Here is a 20,764-nt window from a genome sequence, read left to right as displayed (position 1 = left end):
TAAAATATGCAATTTTTTTCATTATGTAGGCTATTTTTTATAGATATAGCACAGTAATATAAAGAACTTTTTTGTTTTGCATCTTTTTGCCAGCGTACCAACAGTAGACTTTAAGTTTTAAATACCGGGATAGAGTGATACCCCTCGCCTTTTCTTCTCTTCTTTTCTTTCAAGTCATTGAGACAAACGTGAGTTGCGTAAATATGAGTTCTCAAGTTCATGGATCAAAGCATTTAGCCCTGTCCGTGGCTGACGACATTGATAGTTAACTTTGAAGTGACATTCAGTGGTAAATACCAGCACACCGTGCCACCCACAACATCCTCCATTCCGGTTACTCCCTGCTAATTTTCAAATTATGTGAATGTGTCACATTCCTTTCAAAACTTCTGACTTGATCAACAGGTTTATTGAAGTTTTTTAGTAAGTTGCACGGCATGAAACCATTTAATTAGTCATTATTAATGTGCAATATATAGATGCACTTTAGATACTAAATAAATACATATACTCTGTTAAAACACTGCTAAATGTGGATGCCAAATAGGAATCATTCATACTGTGCCTCTGGTCCTGATTCCGGTGGTGTCATTTGATTGACAGACAGCTTTCAGTATCTGTCAACAAAGCAGAGACCACTTCTAGATGAAGTCAGCATCCGCTCAAGCTACCCCACAGCAGATCTCACTTGTGATAGGCTGGCGAAGAAGAAGTGTATTTCTAGCCAATCAGAGTCGCGTTTACTCACAGATCAGGCAGTATCAACATGGCAGCTTTCTGAGTTTTGGAGGTGGGGACCTGGTGTAAATAAACACAGAATTAACATTTTAGAAACAACGACAGCATCGGGGTGTTTGAGTTTAGGACCCACTGGACCGCGGGGGGAAAATGTCGAGTGACGGAAACAAAAAACAGTTCTGGAAAAGAAACACAGCGAAGGTTCCTGGCAGGTAAGTGACGTGTTCTCCACTGGTGGCTAGCTTAGCGGAGCTAGCATTACTTCCCTGACGCCGCGCTTCAAACGTACACTTTTACTGACGGCCCTGCGTTAACGCACAAAGTCAGCGAGTGTCAACCCTTGTAACACACCAGCGTCTGTAGTAAATTGGTCTCACAGACACGGTTAACACACAGTTGCTGTTAGCTGGCTAAGAGCTGCGCTGCTAAGTGGCTAACACTTCAGCAATTTACAATCACCGTCACAGAGTTACAACTAAAGACACAGTGCAGTTTTGTGTGATGAGTTGCTATCGTTTCGAACAATTTCACGTCTAATTCGTCACATTTAGTTCCAGTGCCACAGTTTTAACTGGTGTTGTTTGTTTTGTTTTGTGCAACTAAAGGCTAACATGGCTAGCTTGACAGCTAGTTAGTGACTCTTTCATTCATTTCAATTTTCTCTCCTTCACTTCCTTAGCATTCAGCATGTGTATGGCGCACAACATCCACCCTTCGACCCACTGCTTCATGCAAAGTAAGTTGTTAGTGACCGAAAGAAAATGCCTTATGATCTTGCTGGAGTGGTTTTGACAGTTGCTAAACTTTAGCTTCTTCGAGATTCTCTGTCATCTAAATAACTTCCACCGTTAGTCAAAAAATTTGAAACCTAATGTTAAATTGTTTGCTGTAGAATTTGATTTGACAAATATGTCACGCATGAGCATTGGATAAAAATACATTTTCATTAATCACATGACGCTTTGATAAAGAAACTGATTTATCTATGCGTGTTAGGAGGATCCACTGTTGTCCTGATCTTCCTCATTTTTTTATTGGTTTATTAGATACTGTTCTTCGGATTACCAGCAATATTTTATCACATATAATCATATGACTTTTATTGAAGGAGCAGTCCCTCGTTTGAAATACAAAGAATGAAATTCTGAATTCACTTCTTTGCTTGGAGTTCTCTTAATGGTATCATGATTGATTACATTTAGAATGGATTTAAACAACAAAACAGCACACATACTGGTAATGCAGGTAGACAGTTTCTCTGTATTTAGCCACATCCTAGTCAGGAATGTGGACATGTTTGTTTTTCCATCTGATGGCTGACAAAGACACAAACTGTGACATCATGGGCTGGGATGTGGCCATAATTGCAATGTCCTTAAATAGGTGAAACGTCATGTACTGCATTATGTTGCTGCCAAGCTTTTGAAGAATGACTCTACAAGAAACTCTTGTTCTCTATATGGCTTAAGATGTTTAATGGAAAGTGGAAGTGAAGTGCTGCCAGGCAGCGGAGACGGATGTCTGGTGTGTGAAAATATGTAAATAAATGCATTTTTGTAGGAATATAGAATAAAGGAAACTATTAATCTTCTAAGTATTGCCTGAACTAAAACTTTGGGAACTCACTGCTGAGGGAAAATATTTCAGACCTTTTTTTTTTTTTTTAAACTAGTATTTTGATCTTATTCTCTGTATCTCTCTCTCTCTCTCTCTCTCTCTCTCTCACACACACACACACACACACACAGATAGAGAGTAAGAGGGAGAGCAACAGAAGCCGTCTATTATTTAGTAATAATCCTTTTCTTTCTTTTGATTGATGTTTAATCATGTAGATTTCCACAGAGGGTTGAATTTAATTTGCTTGTTTTTGTCTAGTGTAAGTTCAGACTCTCCCTTTTCTTCTAAGTTATGATGGGAAGAAAGCTCACATGGCCACGTCTCTCTCTTCTTTATTATGCTAATCCTTGTTTTTGAAAGAAATCAGAGCACCCGCCCCCCACCCCCTGTCCCGTCCTTCCACGTTTCTTTTTCCTTCTGATAAAACAGGAAAGGTTGGGTTTAATTGAATTTTCTTTTTTTCTGCTGCATTTCTTGTTCATGCTGAATGAAAATGTGTCCTTGCAGCACAAAGGAAGTGTTTAAGTGAAATTTTGTTTTGAATTCAACAAGATTTAGTGTTATGAGGGGTTAGAGACTTGCTGCTGATTGACGTTTGTGTGTGTGGGTTTTATTCACAAACCTACAGTTTATTAGAAGTATTTGGACACCACATGCCATATTATGTTGGTTTTAGAAATAAAAAGGAAGAACATAATGCAACCTCAGTGGCAGACATTTAAAATCTGCTTTTATACATAAGTTAATGCAGTCTGCCTTTTATGGTATGAACCTGAAAAGATATAACAAAGTGTGGCTTTTGCAAAAGTTCCACAGCTCTTTTTTAAGTCTTATAATGGACTTGTAAGACAGGTCAAGCATTATCATTAGGAATTGTCAGCTGATGACATTTCAGAGCTGATAAATGCCCATTCCCTTTAGACTTGTTAGGAAGTCTCAAGAGCAATAAGCTGCTCTAGGCAACCGACTGTGGATTTGAAAATGAAGCTCATTAATGCCTTAAGAGCAATATGACAAAAAAGATATAAAATTGCCTCCAGTCTGCAATTTACACTGTCTGAAATATCATTAAGAGATGGTGCTTGTGGGTGAGTGTTGAAGTGACAAGAAAACTTTCTAATAACACTACATCTAGTGGGCTTTGGGCCTGCGTGCCTCAGTAGCACTGGAAACAGTGCATAGAAAGAGGGAAGAGATGTAGCTAAACATGAAGTGGTCTGGCTGAAAATAAGAGGACAATGATCCAAATTAAATCTGAAATAACACCATCAACTACTTCAAGAAACTTAAGGTGAAATGCTAAAGGATCTCGCGAAATTTGGGTTATATAGCATGACTGCATGCAGACTAAACATATCTCAGAACTTCATTTTACTTCAGAAAATTAACAATATGTCAAGCTTTTTGATACATTTATGAGAATGATTGTTTATTCTTTTAAAGGCTTGTGCCGTTGTGTGTAAATATTTCACCAACAGGCCAAATGTTAATTAATATTAGGCTCATCTAGTATTCAAAGAGTTGTTGTCATTTTATTTATTTGCCCACCTGTCAGTGTCAGAGCTGCAGTACTTGTCATAGTGATTATTCACCTTCTCCTTTCCTGCATCCACTCCTCTTCTGCTTCCTTTCCTTTCTGCTGTTTCTCTGCCCTGCAGTTTAATCAAAGCTGGCAACAAGCCTCCACCAGCCACACCGGGCAAGCCCAAGAAGGCTACCACCTTCCAGGAGTTTGAGAGCATCACAAGTGATGCCTGGGACGTTGGGGATGATGATGATGAGCTACTGGCAATGGCTGCACAGAATCTTAACATCGAGGTGGTCATGGAGACGGCCAATAAGGTAAACAACTGACAACAGTTTGTGTATATCTTAAGGAAGTAGCCAATAACACCTGCCTGTTGTTGTTAGCAAAACTAAGGCTCACCACTGACCATTGCTTTGCTGCATAGGTGATTGAGAATCACAGCAAGCAGCAGGAGAGACAGAGGCAGGATGACACAACAGAGCCTGATCACAGAGAAGAGGACACACAGGAGGAGGTGGTAGAGGATGAAGAGGAGGACGACGAGGAGGAAGAGGAGGAGGACAGGGTGGAGGAGGGAGACGTGACCAGCCCAGAGGTGTCGTTTGCCTCCCAAAGTAGTCCTTACTCTGATAGCCGCCTTGTGAAGTCCCACAGCGAAGCTCCAATTGGGTCACCCAAAGGTGAGTGAACACCATGACTCAGTGTTTTTTTTTTCTGTTCACCTGCCTACAAAAAGAATATTCTGCAAAGCTACATTTAAAGCATCATCCATAAATAAGTGAGCGGAAAATAGTTTTTTAAATGCTCCACTGCAATTTAAATTTAAAGTATTCAATAAAATAGCAAACGTGATTGCTCAGTGTTTTATTGTTTGTGTATTTACTTTCTGTTGGCTTACAGCAGCTTTTTGTTGCAACATCCAAACAGTTCAACAGAACTCTCCAAATGCACAACAGCAGAGAAAAGAGCAAATATGTTTGCCACTTCAGAGCCGTGTTGCTGTCTGCTATTGTTGTGCTTTAATTGGACTTGATTGTGTTTTTACAGTGCTAACAGTGCTACAGTGTTAACATAAAAAAACATGCTTTAGTAATTTTGGTGAATTCAAATTCTTTTTAAAATGCTAAACATTAGTGATCATGCATTTATGTCTATAATATGAATAAGTTATTCATTTTTAAATAATTAAATTAAGTTTCTGAAAAACACAATTTATGGAAAACACATGATTGAAGTCAACTACTGATTGCTGCAAGAGTACCTACTGATGGAGCTAGCATCTTTTTCATGTACAGTGAGGTTTGAGTGGGCACCTGAGGAAATAAAGGACCATCTTTGTAGATGTCAAAATAAAATAAAAACTGTTCAGGTCTTACAAGTCCCTACATGTGGAGCATACTTCAATGTGGAAGTAACCTTCACACTGACCCATTCATGCTATCATTTACTGTGCATGTCAATCTGCTTAGTATCCACAAACATAGGTCAGTGACATCTTGCCAGCAGTTTATTTTTGCAGCTAGTCCTGACGTACAGTTTTCAATTATATGTACTGTACAGCAATAAGGGATCTAAAAAAACTATAACATCAGCAGAAAAAACAGATGCTGATGCTGTGCTTTGTAAACGTCTGGCTGATTGTTCTTCCGTCTGGAAGGTCGTCTGCCTGGGTGACTGCTGCTCTGCCTGTTGCTCTGTATAGATACAGATAACACAAGCAGCCCATTGCCTTCAGGCAGTTTCTCTTATCTGCTCCAAGAAGACAACATGCAGGTTTGCATGCTCACACGTCATCTTTGGAGACTCTCCTCCTCTCCTCTCCTCTCCTCTCCTCTCCTCTCCTCTCCTCTCCTCTCCTCTCCTCTCCTCTCCTCTCCATTACATAATGGCACACAACATGGCTTTCATTACAGAGGTCTAGACTCCTCTATACCGTGGTCCTTAGTGGTTTGTTATAGTTGTCCACGATGCTTGGGGAAAGTACTCTTTATTGTGTTTCTGCACTTTCATGTAGGTGTTTTTCCCTCCCCTGTGTGTGTAATAATTGGCCTGGCATTTTCTTTTAATAAGCTTTTGAAAGTGAAATTATTAAATGGGCTGTTAAAGGGCCTTATTGTTAAAATGACACAAAAGGTTCCACTACAGAGAAGCTACTGCCAGCTTTAATAATTGTTTTTAATTTTTGTAAGTGCAAATAAAGTGCTTCAGAACAAATTTGTAGCCTTTTATTTGTTCTTGTGAAAACCAAAAAGGATATTAAAATCGGCATTTCAGTTTTAATTGCTGTACAGTGCTTGTGTGATGCTGCATGTGGTGGATGATCCACTGGTTTCCTCTTGCTGTAAGAAATGTTGCCACTGGTGCTGCTGACAGGCCTCTTTATAAAGTTTTGCGTCGTGTTCGGTGTGACAGAAGGAGCATCCCTCCTCATGGAAGTTGTGTCTGTATGGTGTCTCTGTTTTGCTTTGTGTGACTTTCTGTATTCTTCAGCACATCTGGGGGGAACATGTGAGCCTCAGCAGCACTGAATTAATGTGTTTGTCTAACCGTTAGAAAGTCTTCACAACCAACTGCTGTCGCTGCTTGATGGCTCATTGCAAAACAATCCACTCGCAGTGACTACATTTATTATGACCACTTGTGTGTGGATCTCACATCCACCTCTCTAAATGCAAATAAACACATTCTTTCTACATTTATATGCACAATAATGTCCCTCCGTGTGACTGAGTGTCTCTGCAATACAGAACTTAAATACTTTAGTAAACAGATCAGACTTCTGCTGCCTGTGAAAACATGGCCCTTGTGTAATGAATGATTAAGTTGTAACTAATACAGCAATACTTGTGACAGCTCACCTATCTGAAGTGAAGAATTTTCCATAAGATCCTGGTCCATCCACTCTGTATCTCACGGGAAATTTATAATTATTTATTAATAAAGTCATTGCTGTTGTGTAAATTTGCGCAGCTCTCTTTCTTTGAAGATGCTGCATGTATCCTGCTGCTGTATGCGTGCACTCTGAGAGAGAATAAAGAAACAAAGTAAACTTAAGCTCCTTGTCACATTTGTTGACAGATCGAATGCATCAGTCTGAAATTCGATACTGACTCCTTGGTTTTGCATATGTGCCTATACCCAATGTCAATCTGATACCATTTTACTTGCAGATGTTGCAAGTAGCCATCAAAGTAGTTGATCTAGCAAGCATGAAATACCTCCATACAGCTGATGTTGCATGCATTGTAAGCATAGAATTAAAGTGAATAGATCGTCCGAATTGATGGACACTTCAGTCAATCAGTTTTCTTATCTTGGTGGCATAATGATACAATGGTGATTATGTTGGATGGGTTTTTTTTTTTTTTTTGGCTAGTGTAAAAGGCGGCTTACACAAAGGCTGTCTGTTGAGGCCATTAGCATTTGACACCATTTAAAAATGGCCACACATCCTTAAATGTGGTCTGAGCAATCAGCCTTAATGTATCCTCAGTGTATCTTGTGATCAGATCACCCAGGATGCATGCAGATGCCAAAAAACAACCCTATAACCCAATAATCATACTGAGTTCTAAATTTAGGCCTGGCATGATGAAGTGTATGGATTAGTGCTGTATTGTGAACAGTATCTGCATAATTCATCTGAAAGAGTGGATCTTCAATTTAACTTGATAATAAGATTGAAAAAGATCATATCTTTTTGACACCTTAAAACTACTCAAATTAAAGCATTAAATAAATCACCTGAGATCATACTATTTGTGGTGTGGGAATTTTCGTAACCCCCCGCCCTCTCTCATGTCTTCCCTTCCACCAGATGCAGCAGGCGAGCATGCAGCCCTGCACAGACAGCGGTCTCTGCCCCACCGGCCGCCTGTCATCCCGCTAGTGGCGCGCATGGCTGACCAGAACACATCTGGCACCCCAGCCATGACTGAGAGGGAAGCGTCCCGTTTGGATAAGTTCAAGCAGCTGTTGGCAGGGCCTAACACCGATCTGGGTAAGAGATACTTGCAGTGTCCACTTATCTGTCAGTGTGTGTTACAGTTTTCGTTTTTTTTTTTTTTTTTTAAACTTTCTCAGCTCAGCACTCTCTCCTCCTACTGATGTACATTTCTCACTTTTTGTCTTGCTGTGCCTTTTTTTTCCTTTTGTTTTTGAAGTCCTTTCACTTTTTCATTTCCTTGCGCTCTTTAGCTTCTCGCCCTCAGTCTGCCAGCTGTTCTGTGCTTTTAAGGCTGCTGTAGAGAAAGTCATCCAGCCATCTGGACATGCAGATTACAAGGGGAAAAATACCACCAACAACAAAAGCAAATGACAGGCCTTTGTTCTAACCAAACGACAGGCCTTTATTGTTTATCCAACCCCAGAGATTTTGTTTGCTACCACGGATACCCTTGTGGACATGAAATCCTTGCAGACCTCCCTCTTCACAGTTGACTTTGTGTCCTTTGCAGCTAACTTTTGGCAACTGTCTCCTACACACTAGTTAGTTCCTTTATTTCAAGTAGACTTGCTAGATGAAAACCATCATCAAACGTGTTGCCTGTTCGAGTTTACATGCTGAATGTGTTGACCCAGCCAGTGGCTATTTTATAATTTTATGTTATAATTACAGAGCAGTATAGAACTTGAATTTGTAGAGAGAACAGATCAGTGTTTGAAGTGTTTTCCATTCCCTCGCATCCAAAAATAAACTCTGAAACAAGTTGAATTATCTAGAAGTTAAGAATTAGCAACAAACCGCTGACCTCCAAAAACCTCTCAGCGCACTCTCTAGCAGTGCTAAATGCTTTCAAGTACACAATGTCCCAGGCCCAAAACAAAATCTTTTTCTTCTTCTACTTTCGGCTGTTACCGTCAGTGGTTACCAGAGCGAATCATCTGCTTCCACCTAATTCTATCCTGGGCATCCTTGCCTAGCCACAGGGGTCACAATTCTGTGCCTCACTTCCCAGGCCCGGAAAAATAAAGGGGGGTTGTGTCAGGAACAAGATATTATATTGCTTTTTTCCAAGAAGTGCAGGTCTGCAGTAATGACGGTCTTTTGCTGGATTTTGAGGTACCTTTCTTTTCGGTCTGTTTTTCTTACAAGGTTTGTTTTCTCAGATTCATGGGATCATTATGCTCCTTAGTCACATAAACAGAGGATATTTTTTTTTTGAAATACAGCACTTTTCTGTGGATCAACTCTGTTTACAGAACAAAGTTGTGAATTTTATACATTAACAGTAAAAAAATATAGTTTATATAAATTAAGAAACAGAATGTACAAAATATGTGTATATAAATCAATCAGACTATCAGAGGATGCAACGTCAACCTAAACTCTCTCCTAAAAGCCCTTCTGCCTTTCTAACATGCACTGCACAGATGAGATACATGGGTTGTAAAATTTTGTGTGTGAGGGTGTGCCTGACAGAAGGGAAGCATGTAGGAGCAGGTTACAAGTGCAGTGCAAGAGAATGTGCCTGTCTAAATACCCTTAATATGCTGGAGGAAAAAAGTGTGTGCAAAAATAAGACAGTTTAAATGCTGTAAGCGCTATTCTTAAATCGTCTAGGGTATTAATGTACGACTGAAAGAGCTACCAGACATTTATCTGAGATAGAACACAACAACATAGACACAACTCTTTTATTCACATTTTTCACCTGAATCATCTCCGTTTCTTGTTTCTGCAATTATTTGCTGTTAATGTAACGTCAACACTTCCTCCACCTGTTTGATTCCTATATGAAATAAAGTGTAATTCTGAATCGGTCCACAAATACTAGAAACTATTTTGACATGTTGATGCAACCAGGAATTTTGAAAACAATATATGTTTAATCTTAATTTCTTCTTGCATACATACAAGTACTGACGGCTGAGCAGGTTAGCTCACATAATTTATTGTCAAATAATACGTTTAGAGCAAGAAAATGCATGAACGATATGTTGAGTTGCATCCATGAAGCCTCGGTCTTCAGCAGACATGGCTGATTGGTTTGCAGTTTGAGTAAAAGCTTGCATCCCTTGTGTGACTTTGCCACTACTTTACTCCCCTCATATAGATTACTACTCGTGCTTGCTGGGAGCATTGGCTGGGCTCCTAAAATGTAAATATTAGATTCCATTAAGCCTGAACGGCCTACGCCAGCACACTTCTTCACCCCTTAAAAACTTTTTTGAACAGAACAAACTGGTTCACAATTCATCTGTGTTAGTCAACAGTGGTTGCGGCCAGTTCCTGCAAAGTGTATCTTGTAAATCTGCAGAGTGTCTTGAGATGTCAGCCCCTATTAGGGTCTGCCAGGCATCACATGCTGACTGTCTAAATTTAGTTTAGTCTCTGCGCCATGATTAGATAGCCCAGAACAGGCAAGCGACGCTGCTGGCAGCATGAAAGATGAACTTCATTCACGGGACATAATTAAGTGAAGGATTGGAGGAGGGGGGTGGGGGTGCTGAGAGGTGATAGGGGAGGAGAGAAGGATGGGACAGATAAGATAAGATAAGATGAAACTTTAATGATCCCCGTGGGGAAATTGGGTCATTGCAGTGCCAAAGTACGGGATAGATGAGCATATGAAAAGAAGAAAATAAATGAAATCGCCAACATCCGAAGGAATTCAATCCTTGTGTAGGAAAATATTCGGACACAAAACTAAATAATACCACCGCTTGCTTGTTGTTATGAGTCATGGTGGATGTTAGTTTGCTTTTGGGCAATTTCACTGCTTACAGCACACATGAGTGGATTCCATTTAAAAGCAAGGTGACCAGACAAATTCCACTCCTCGTGCCTTCAAGCAGAGGTCATCCTTCCTTGTCGCCGCCTGTTACACATCTGCACTCATATACAAATTAACACACACATGCAGCGGACGCTGTCAGCTGGGATGACACCCCCTTGTGTAAAAGAGTAATTTGACCAACTGTCCTTGAGCTCAAAGAATCGGGCTGGAATGATCCATTGGCTGGTTCCACACCTGAATGTTGTAATTAATTGCAGAGGCACATGTTTTTGGGCCAAGCCCCATGACATGTCAACACTGCCAATCTCTGGAGTCCATGTGTGTGTTTGTGTGTCTGGCTGTGCTGGTAGGTGTTGAGATATGTGTGACACTGACTTATTTCTTCTTCCATTCCTCACCTGTAAGTGAGTTATTTCCTGTTTTCTAATGACTTTTTCCAACCAGCGCTCATGAGCTCCTTTACATGTTGAACTTTTCGGCATCTCTTTATCGCCATCTCTCTCTCTCTATCTCTCTCTCGCTCTCTCCATTGAGGCTTGCGACAGGTTGTGACAGGAGGCTGTTTAGCATGTAAGGTCGTGTAGAAGGTGATGACCCATGTGTGTGTGTGAGAGCAGGGTGATTGATGTCAGGTTGATCTCAGCTAATTATTCCTGATGTCCTGAGGCGAGCCTGTCTGTTGAGGTGAATATGGACACACCGCCCACTGTATGCTGAGAGAGGAGGAGTGTATTTCACTTTATGTATGTATTTCAAGTTATATGTTAGAGGAATTGCGTACGTTTCCCGTATGTTTCTTTCCAATCTAAAAACATCTTTCAGAGTGTAAATGGAAGGGATTTTTTTGTACTGTAATGGCTCAGGTGTTTATACATTGGATAGTGGAAAGTATGCACACATATAAAAATATACAGATATTTAGCGCTAATCTTGCCATCAACGGAAACCTTTATTCATTTGTTTGCCACCAAATCAGTGGTCATTCTGCCTCAACCTTCTGCTCATCAGTAAGCATGGTTTCTCTGGCTGCTTTCTTCCCAAGGAGGCTGCAGCATCTGCATCTGTTTTACTGTAAACATCGTCACCTTCCAATTAAGAGGACATCGTCCTACCTTATTTTGTTGTATACTCTCTGTAATCCACTTACTCCATAAGTCACAAAGTCAGATTTTACAGACTTCAATCTTTTTTTTCTTCTTTTTAATAGATTTTAAAACCAAGAGCTGGCATCTGACATCAAGTAGTTATTGCTGGCTAGCAGATATACTGCTGTTGCTATGGCAATGGTCCTTTCTCCTCTTCTCTTTTCTAGCAATTTATTCTTGCTCTCTTTCACTTCTCTCTTTTCATTAGGTTCTTTCCGTTTCTGTCTCTTTACTTCTTTTTTTGCTTGACTTTCTGTTCACTTTTTATGTGGTCATTATGTGTGGCAGTTTGATTCATACACCTACACATCACATGCTGAACATCTGTGGGCCATTGACAACATAAACGGCATACGAGAACATACAGTAACACAACAAAACTAAAGTCAATGATCAGTAGGAAAAGGGAAAAATCAGCTCACATCCACACAGACACATGCTTCCCCTCATTGCCTCTGCTGCCTGTCGGTGTGTCTCTACTCTCTGTTGGGGGTGCTGCAGCTCTTTGTTACTACCACAGCACGCTTTTCCTCAACTGCCATCACCCTCATTGCAGCAACTATGGTTAGAGGAGGCACGCTACTTTCTGCCACGGTTTGCTCACTCCGCACTCTGTAGTGCTACAATCTGCAATCCTGTTACACAGCAGTCACCATATGATAGGCTTACCATCAGCACTGTTTGCAAAGTTAATAGACGCCATCAAAGTGTGAAGTAGCGATGTAATTCAATTTAACTCAGTCCTAATGCCTCGCCTTAAAGCGCTGTCTATGTGTAACTATTTCAGAGGTGTGTGTCATGGGCTTAGAGCGTGTAGAAGAGATGATGCAGCATTAGGCTGTCTTAAGTAGGTAAAAATAGAGAAAAAGATGGCCACTCTGCAGGGAAGGTCACCATTCCTGGAATAAATACAGTTTTAAAATTAAAGGGTTTTTTTATGTAGATTATGTTTGCCTTTTATTCGAGACATGAGTAGGTTCTATGTCTATAACACATTAGTAAAAATACACTTTATGTGAGTATCTATTTTTAGAAAGCAGATACTGTGGAAATACTAAATCTTGGAAGTCAAAAAATTGTGCATTGCAACCATGCTAACAGTCAGGGCGCATGAATGTTCATGTGAGTGTGCGCTTCCTCTTAGCATGTCCCCAGGTGTTACACCTGACTTAATAAGGTTGATCCAACCATCACCGCTGTCTCCTGTGTCAGTATCCTCCCAGGTCGTCTGGCTTAGTTTATTCATATGTTACACCATGTGCTCTGCCATGTAGTTTTTTTCATACTTTTGTTTAAGATCCTTGACTGACCAGGCCCCAGCCGTTACAGTTAATACATTTTCTCTGTTGACCATGGGAAGGGCTAGTTTTCATGCACAAGAGTTTTAGTTTAGTCTTATTCTTAGTCTTTATTAACTAAATTCAGTGATGTGGTATAATTTGACAGCTTGACAAGGCGGAGACAAAGTTATTTTTCATATAAAGTTCAATAATTTACATGATGTCCTAACAATTTCCATATGAAAGGACTCAAAACCAGAACAAAGGTTTAGATTGATACAAATCATATTAATGGCTAATTTTCAGAGGGGTGGGGAATTGAATTGCTAACACTACCATCAGCAAAGAACACACTCTTTCAGTAGGAGCTCCCAAAGATTTATCCCATTGAATAGAAGAAGTATGAATGTAAAGAAAAAAAAAAAAGAAAAAAGGATGCACTTTGGCATGACATTGGTAGTAATTTAATTTGACACAAAAACAAGCATCATTTGAACTCTACCAGTTTTTCAGTGTCAGTTTTATTTATACAGCACATGTTAAAATGTGCAATAAAAACAAACCAAAACAATAAAAACAAAGGTACAACCGATAGAGTTTTAGATAGAGCTGTTTGCTCATGATTATCATGAGGTTAGCTAAATCACAATTTATAGCCATATAATCTGTGGGAGGTACTGTTCTCTTACACGTCGGTGTTGGAATCATTATCAGCTTTCAGCCTAAAGGAGCAGCACTATGTCAGTTTTTGGATTCTTATGAAAATAAACAAATTATCCTTGAATGAGTAACGGATTATTAAAATCCTGCTTTGTTCTGTGTAGAATGTTAAGCACAATTGGTAATAAGGTTTAAAGAGAAAATGGTAATACCATTTTACAATGTGGTGTCAGCCCTCTGTCTATGAGCGTTATTATTTTCATGCAGTTCCACCCAATTCAACTGCCAGTTGCTCTGTGGTAGCTCATTACTGTTTGAATCTGCACTGGTTTCATTAAGCATATTAATGAGTTGTTTTTTAAAGTGGAAATGTGGAAAAACTGCCCCTCTAGGTCGATATAACCATTAGTGTGGAATACTAACAGAACTGCATGTTAAAATTGCTCCTTATAAAAAACATCACCAGGTCAGATGTTTTGGAAAGTGTTTCATCTTAGTGAAAAGTAAGGCAAGCTTTAGGGAATAGACCGTTCAGTCCTTGCATACAAAGGAACACCCACACACACATATGTTGTCACACCTGTATACTCATCTATGCTCAGTGTCCTCTCCCAGCCATCTGGGCCATCCATCAGGCCTCCTGAGCAGGTATAATCCAGGGAGGGAGTATCTTTTTACAAGAGTCCCATTAGTTTACGAGCCGTCTGCTCCCTGGCGCTATCACTTTGTCCTTTAGATGAGTTAGACCATTCAGGACTCTCTCACAGCATTCAAGGTTTATAGGAGGGGAGTTTAACTTTTTAATACACTGCATGATAAAGGTGTCTGTCCTGATTGCATTGTTTTTCTGACCTTACCAGCAGAATAGCTTCAGATGACACCGGAACAATGCCCTCAAAACTTATGGCATGTACCTGGTTTTTACCATTGCAATATTATCCAGGACAGGTGCTTTGTATTACTGTCACCCATAGTGTTGCATGTACTTTGTGAGTCTGGTCTTTGTCAACGCTAAAACTGGTCTCTTTGGAAAGGGTTTTTTAAAATCTAAAAGTTTCAAGGCCTTAATGCATCATGTGCAAGGTATGGTTCTGTCAGATAATGTAACCAAATCTAAGCTTAACCTGGACGCATTGCCTTGTAATACCTTACCTTGTAATATTGTCATCAAATTACTTTTGATGACTAAGATGACATGACTGACTTGTTTGTCAGCAGCAGTCACATGACAAAACATTGCTGCTCTGCAGGTTTTAATGCACAGTGAAGAACAGGTTTGTAGAGTACATCTTTGATACTTTGCTCATCTCAAGGGTTAGTTCTTGTTTAGCATCACTTAATGTGTAGATATCGAATGTGAAAGCCACGGTGGTGGCAGTGTGGATTTTGGATTTGCTGAAGAAGCTCCTGTCTCAGAATATGCAGCACCCAGTTTTGGCAGGTGTGTGTGATTTTTTTTTTCACATGCATATATGTGCACATGTAGCTGTGAACCTTGTGGTGTTTTGCCCCAGTGATCGGGCTCCATCTGAATGATGCCTGAATAGTGCATGGCTCCGGGCCGCCAACCGTTTTCCCTCCTGCTCCTATCAGCTCCCTGTTCAGCCAGCACTGACTGACAGCACTTCCCTTTTCCGCTGTCTTCTATTCTTCTTACTGGCCTTCACAGAACTGTGCGCACAGGCAGGTAGACTGACTGACAGGCAGGAGGACAGGCAGACATGGAAGAGATGCAGGTGCACACTCCGACATACACATTTACAGTCACACTTAGACTCACACTTTCTCAATTTACCTAGTTGTTTACAGTAACAGCCCTCATGTATAGGCCTCTGTAGAGGTCCATTGAGTACAGGCCTTAATCATGGCATGCAATTGTAAAGGTAGCACTTGACTGCTCACTTGCCTTTTTTGGTGTATAATCAAGATCACAACCTTAATTAGCTTCTTAATGGTTACTCATATCCAGCTCTAATGGAGATCAAGAGCCTCTGGATCTTCTCACATCTGCTGCTTCTTTCATCAGGCCTCTGAACAAATGGAGGCAGGCTTTACTTTGCAGATTTGAACTAACTGTAAATAATAATAATGATTTGAATTATTAGCTGAAATTATAGCATAACATCTTCTTTATTGGCATATAAAAACAGCTCTCATGAATATTTGTGTTATTCATGGATTTCCTCCCCCCAAAGAAATATAAATTTTAAATTAATTAAATTTATGTAAACAAGCTTTTCTCACACCTGTAACAAAATCACATCCACATCAAGTATATTATTTTTTTTTGTAATGGACCAGGTTGTAATATTACTACAGATTTGTTTTAAATTGTCCTCGTGTGTGTCCTATGTGTGCCTATTATTAATTAAAAAGACAATATATACTGTGGCATCCTAAAATAAATAAATACATTACTTCCATCTTCACATTTTTACTTAGCAAGTGCTCCTGTCTTTTGTAAATGCAAGCTGGAGCTGAATTATTGCTGCAGAGCATTGACGTTTGACGTTAAATATTATTTGTTTGATTTAATTTTTCATTTGTTTTTTATTTATCACATGTTCTAAATGTTTGTTTTGTTTGTAGCATTTTTACTACTACAATGCTTTTGAATGAAGTGTGAAACAAAATCTCCTAATTCCCTAGATAGGCCCCTGCTTCTTTATATGTCACAGCGAAATATTAAAGTAGTCCTGTGACCCACATGTAAATGGTTTAAATCCCACTGTAGTACTGAGACAATGTGGGCCAGAGGGTTGGACATGACACATTCGCTCCTCTCCAGCAAGTACAGTTGAGTTTCCCTTTATCAAGTCTCCCAAACCCGCTTCAGTGGAGCTGCTGTCGGCAAAGGCACATGTGTGACTGTACTGTGAATATTTGTCTTGTGTCCATTTGACCTTTACCTCCCCTTTTACATCATGCTTTTGATTATCTTGGCTGGTTTAAGACATTTTAATGAAATATAAATATGAACAGTTCTGTTTTGCCCTCGGAACGTTTCTGGAGTCATTGAGCATTCATTCCCTTCTGAGGGTCCCACATCAGAGCAGCTGTTGTGGGTGTTCAGCATAAGGTACACGGTGTCCTAATCACCCCCTGTGGTCCTCAGCTTAACTCCAGCCAAGACAAAGTGCACCCCCCTGTAAGTTCATGCATAATGGAATACCGTAACCACAGAGAGACGACTAGCAGCGTTTGCCCTTGGGTTTCTGATGTTACAGGTGTTTTTCATGCCAGTGCGGAATATACATTCCTCCAGGGTTGAGGCTGTCTCTCCAGGCCTATCCCCTGAAGGCAGCGCCTGCCAGCATGACAAGCATCCACAATACCGATCATACGAATGCAAAGAATGTATATAATAATGTGACACTGTATGGGTCTCCACAGGGAATTGTTGTTTTTTGCTTGCACTTCTAGTGTGTATTATTTAAAATTGAGTTTTAATGAGTTTCCTTTGCAGAGTCTTCCTTAAAAAGAATGCCTTCACTTTTCAAATAGGATCCTTGTTCTACATATTACTATGTATAAATCGGGGTGACATATTTGTTAGCTCAGAATGTCTTGTTTGCATTTTCAACTTGTGAAACTGACGGGCACATCTAATCCCTCATGACCTCTGGGACAGTTGCAGAACCCCCCCCCCCCCTCCACTCACGTTGTGATGACAAGTGCCCGCTGAACAAAAAACAACAGATTAATTTTCAAAATGTCACGAAATGCCTTTAATTTATTCCAGTGGAGCCAGGGCTTGGCTGTCTTATTCATATTGCACAAGAGGTGCCCTAGAGAGTCAGATATGTTTTCTGAGAGATGGGCTAGCCTCACACTAATGAAACGACATCTGCAATTTAGCCTGTACGTCAGCTATGCTCATGTCGTCCTCTCTGTCTCAGCCCACTGTGGGGAAATGGAGTTTTATTCCTCAGAAGTGATTTCTCAGTAACTGGTATATGTTTAGGGGGACAGGCATATTTCCTATGAGAGGGTGTTTTCAATGAAAAGATATGGATTATATATTTCCTTAAGCAGATCTTCTCTCGAATATGCCTTTTAGCCCAGGACTAATTAAAATGCGTGAAATCTGACAGAAAGGTTCACATCAGTTGAATTTACCGTTGTCATTTCATCCACTGCACCAGTGTGGTTCATTAGTCCGGTGGTTGGTCTGTAAATCATGTTGGGGTAGCAGATAATTGCTGCCGAGTGTTTTGAAGGAGTAGAGATTGTGTCTGTGGGTTTCTTTACATGATGCACATCTGCTTGTGCTGCTGGCTGCATGAAGCAAGTAAATATTCACCCCTTACCCTTTCTGCACACTTACACACAGTCTTTCTCCCACAAGTTGTTTGACCAGAAGGGAGAGGACTTTCTTATAAATGTACAAAATGTAAAGAGCATTAGCACACGTACGCCCCTTCACCGCTCCTCTCCATGCCCCCTATGGTGAGATTAATGCCAGGCAGGTGAAATATAACATAGTTTAATTAAGCCCGAGCCACCAAGATTCATGGACTCATTTCTTTGTCTGACAGTGCAAATGAAGGTTCAAAGGGTGCAAGGCAAAAGGAGAGACACCCTTGACTACCTGCTAGAAACATAATTAATGTGTAGGTATATGTAGGATAACGGTTTCACCCCCAGAAGCCTGTTTTAAATGGTCTCTGCAGAACTTCACGGTTATCCCACTTTGCAGGAAGCAACTACGATGCTTCTAGTACAGACAGGACCACAATGCAAACCAGTTCTTCCTTCATGGCATCAGTTTAATTCTCCCCTAACATTAGAAAACAATCATATTCTTCAGGTTTAATTATGCTCTAAAAATTGTACTCAATGCAGCAATATCAAGTGGGACAGCAGTTTAGGCTGAAGGCCAAGTGTGGTGTGCTCATGCTTGAGCTGCTAACCTCAAGCAGAAAGCACTCCTGTGCTTGCTCACTTGACCACTCTTGCTCCATTTTACTAGATAAGCTGCACTGTAGGGGGCACACTGTGGATTGAGTATTGTGATTTCCACAGAAGACATTAAGAAACCCAAAACTTTAAAGGTTTTACTTACATAAAACAGGTAAAATCCATTTTCACTGTTTCATAGTGTAGATTTCAAAAAGCTGACAAAATCAACATCACCATGTACATGTACATCGCAAGCACCTGCAAGCTGCAAATTCAGTGAGAGGTGTTTAGTTTTTAATATGGGAGCACTGCACACTCCTCCTCACTTGGTTTCCATTTGTCTTAGCCCTGAGGAGCACAAGAAGAAAAGAGCAAAAGAATCTAAGGACAACCAGCAGCACCTTTGCTTTGAAACTTTTATGTCCTGTGTCATGTCTGAGAGTTTTTTTCAATCTACATGTTGAAATGTGACTTGTTACTGCACAGGTAGCTTTGGGGTAATCAAAACCTTCCTACACTGTGGGGATCTGACTGCCTTTGAACCAACAGAGTCACGCTGCGCACTGGATCACTGTATTGAATTTCTATATAATTAAAGTCACTAGGGACGAAGTAAGAGAGAAATTTTAAGTGGAAGATGCGTAACTGTAGTGAATAAATAGCTACTCCCATCAGCTGAACCAAGCTCTAATGCGTTTCACTCAATTTAGCCAATGGACTTAGCCCATTGCTGTTTAGCTGATTGCTATTTCCTATTCTGCTATCTGTCACTGGCTCTCCATTGCATTTGCCTTGAAGAACAGGGAAGGCAGAGTCATTTGGCAGCACTAATCAATACTGTTCACTCTGTGCAAAGGGCTTATCAATTTTCAGCTAGTGTCTTGAATACGAACAGAGGAGGAATTTGGCTTGTTCATTAGGTACATTTGTTCCTTTTTTTTAACCGAGAAAAGTATGTTAAGGCAGTGCCATTTCATTTGCACGGAAATCAATTTCTCCTCTCCCCTTTACTCTTGAAATGCAGGTAAAACAATGGCAGGGCAATTACGAGCGAAGAGATTTCATTGTGTTTTTTTTTAGTTTGCCGTGGCAACCCATCTTGTTGAATGCTAATGGAGGGGGTTGTAGACTCACAGGGTACGAGGACAAGGAAGCCTAACTGTGAATAATGGATGAATTAATGTTACAGGAAACATCCAGGAACTGCTTGCTTTTTTATTTTATTTTTATTTTTTTTAAGAAGACTGTTAAAAAACCTTATTTTTGCTATCATATACTGACTTCTTGTGCTAGACAAGGTCATTTGGAAATTGTAATTCTGTTACTAAAAGCAATGGCGACTTGGCTACAATATGAAAGTCACTGAAAGAAAGGTTAGGATGTGTTAATAGTGTTTAGTGACCACCTTTTTCTTTTAGGTGCTTTTTCACTTCCGGTATCTGAGCCAGGCACATGATGGTGCAGTCTTATCTCTACCCAGGCTACTCAGCACAGGTGTTCTCTTTGCAGTGCAGAATCTACTTTCATTTCTATCTCTTCTTCTTTTTCTGTTATCTTCATTTTGTTGCTGCTGCTAGGTTGATCCTTGTTTTTTTAAATGCCACTTCTTTACCACTTGTTTATCTTAGCAGAAAGGGAACCTTGATGTTGAGTGTAACCAAGTTTTTCACTTCTGCTCTGTACTTTCCTTACTGTAGTTACTTGTTTTCTCCTGTGAAAACATCACTGAAAATTGGGGAGTTCCAGCAGTGGGAACGCACTCAAAGGTACAGGCTGCCCAGTTCCTGCAGTGGTTTGGAGATCTTGCCCCACTTATGTGGGTTTAGTTGTTTAATTGACTTTTACTAGTCATCCTCCTCCTTCATGTCACAAAGGTAGTGTAAAGGTAGGATGTCATGCCTCTGTTGCTGAACAAATCTTGGACCTATCATATGCCTTCCTTCTGTGTCAGAATAAAAACCTAAAACTATTTCATAAAATGTCATGTAAAGAATCTCAGTGAAATTTTAGATGGCCAAGTTACATCCTCTAATCTATCACGCCATGGCCCAAAACAGTGCATAATGTGGGTCAGTAAATGCGTGTTCTAATGGACTGGGTTGAGACCTGATGACATGAGTATGGTTAAATTTAAGCCCTGAACAAAAAATG

At 40.2% G+C, this 20,764-nt stretch overlaps 1 protein-coding gene across 4 annotated transcripts in view; it reads left to right on the top strand.

The window, feature by feature from the left end:
- Positions 1–759: 759 nt before the first annotated feature.
- tbc1d22a (TBC1 domain family, member 22a) overlaps positions 760–20,764 on the top strand; it is a 116,763-nt gene continuing 96,758 nt past the window's right edge. For all 4 annotated transcript variants that reach the window (XM_028399258.1, XM_028399259.1, XM_028399257.1 and 1 more), the window contains exons 1-5: positions 760–950; positions 1,418–1,474; positions 4,017–4,200; positions 4,311–4,566; positions 7,704–7,886. In XM_028399258.1, coding sequence (XP_028255059.1) covers positions 889–950; positions 1,418–1,474; positions 4,017–4,200; positions 4,311–4,566; positions 7,704–7,886 — 742 coding nt within the window. In that variant the 5' untranslated portion in view covers positions 760–888. The remainder of the gene's footprint in view (positions 951–1,417; positions 1,475–4,016; positions 4,201–4,310; positions 4,567–7,703; positions 7,887–20,764) is intronic.

This window comes from Parambassis ranga, chromosome 2, assembly GCF_900634625.1.
Source record: "Parambassis ranga chromosome 2, fParRan2.1, whole genome shotgun sequence".
Classification (NCBI taxonomy): domain Eukaryota; kingdom Metazoa; phylum Chordata; class Actinopteri; family Ambassidae; genus Parambassis; species Parambassis ranga.
The sequence above is the reverse complement of the archived record's forward strand: the minus strand, read 5'-3'. Positions and strand labels throughout refer to the sequence as shown.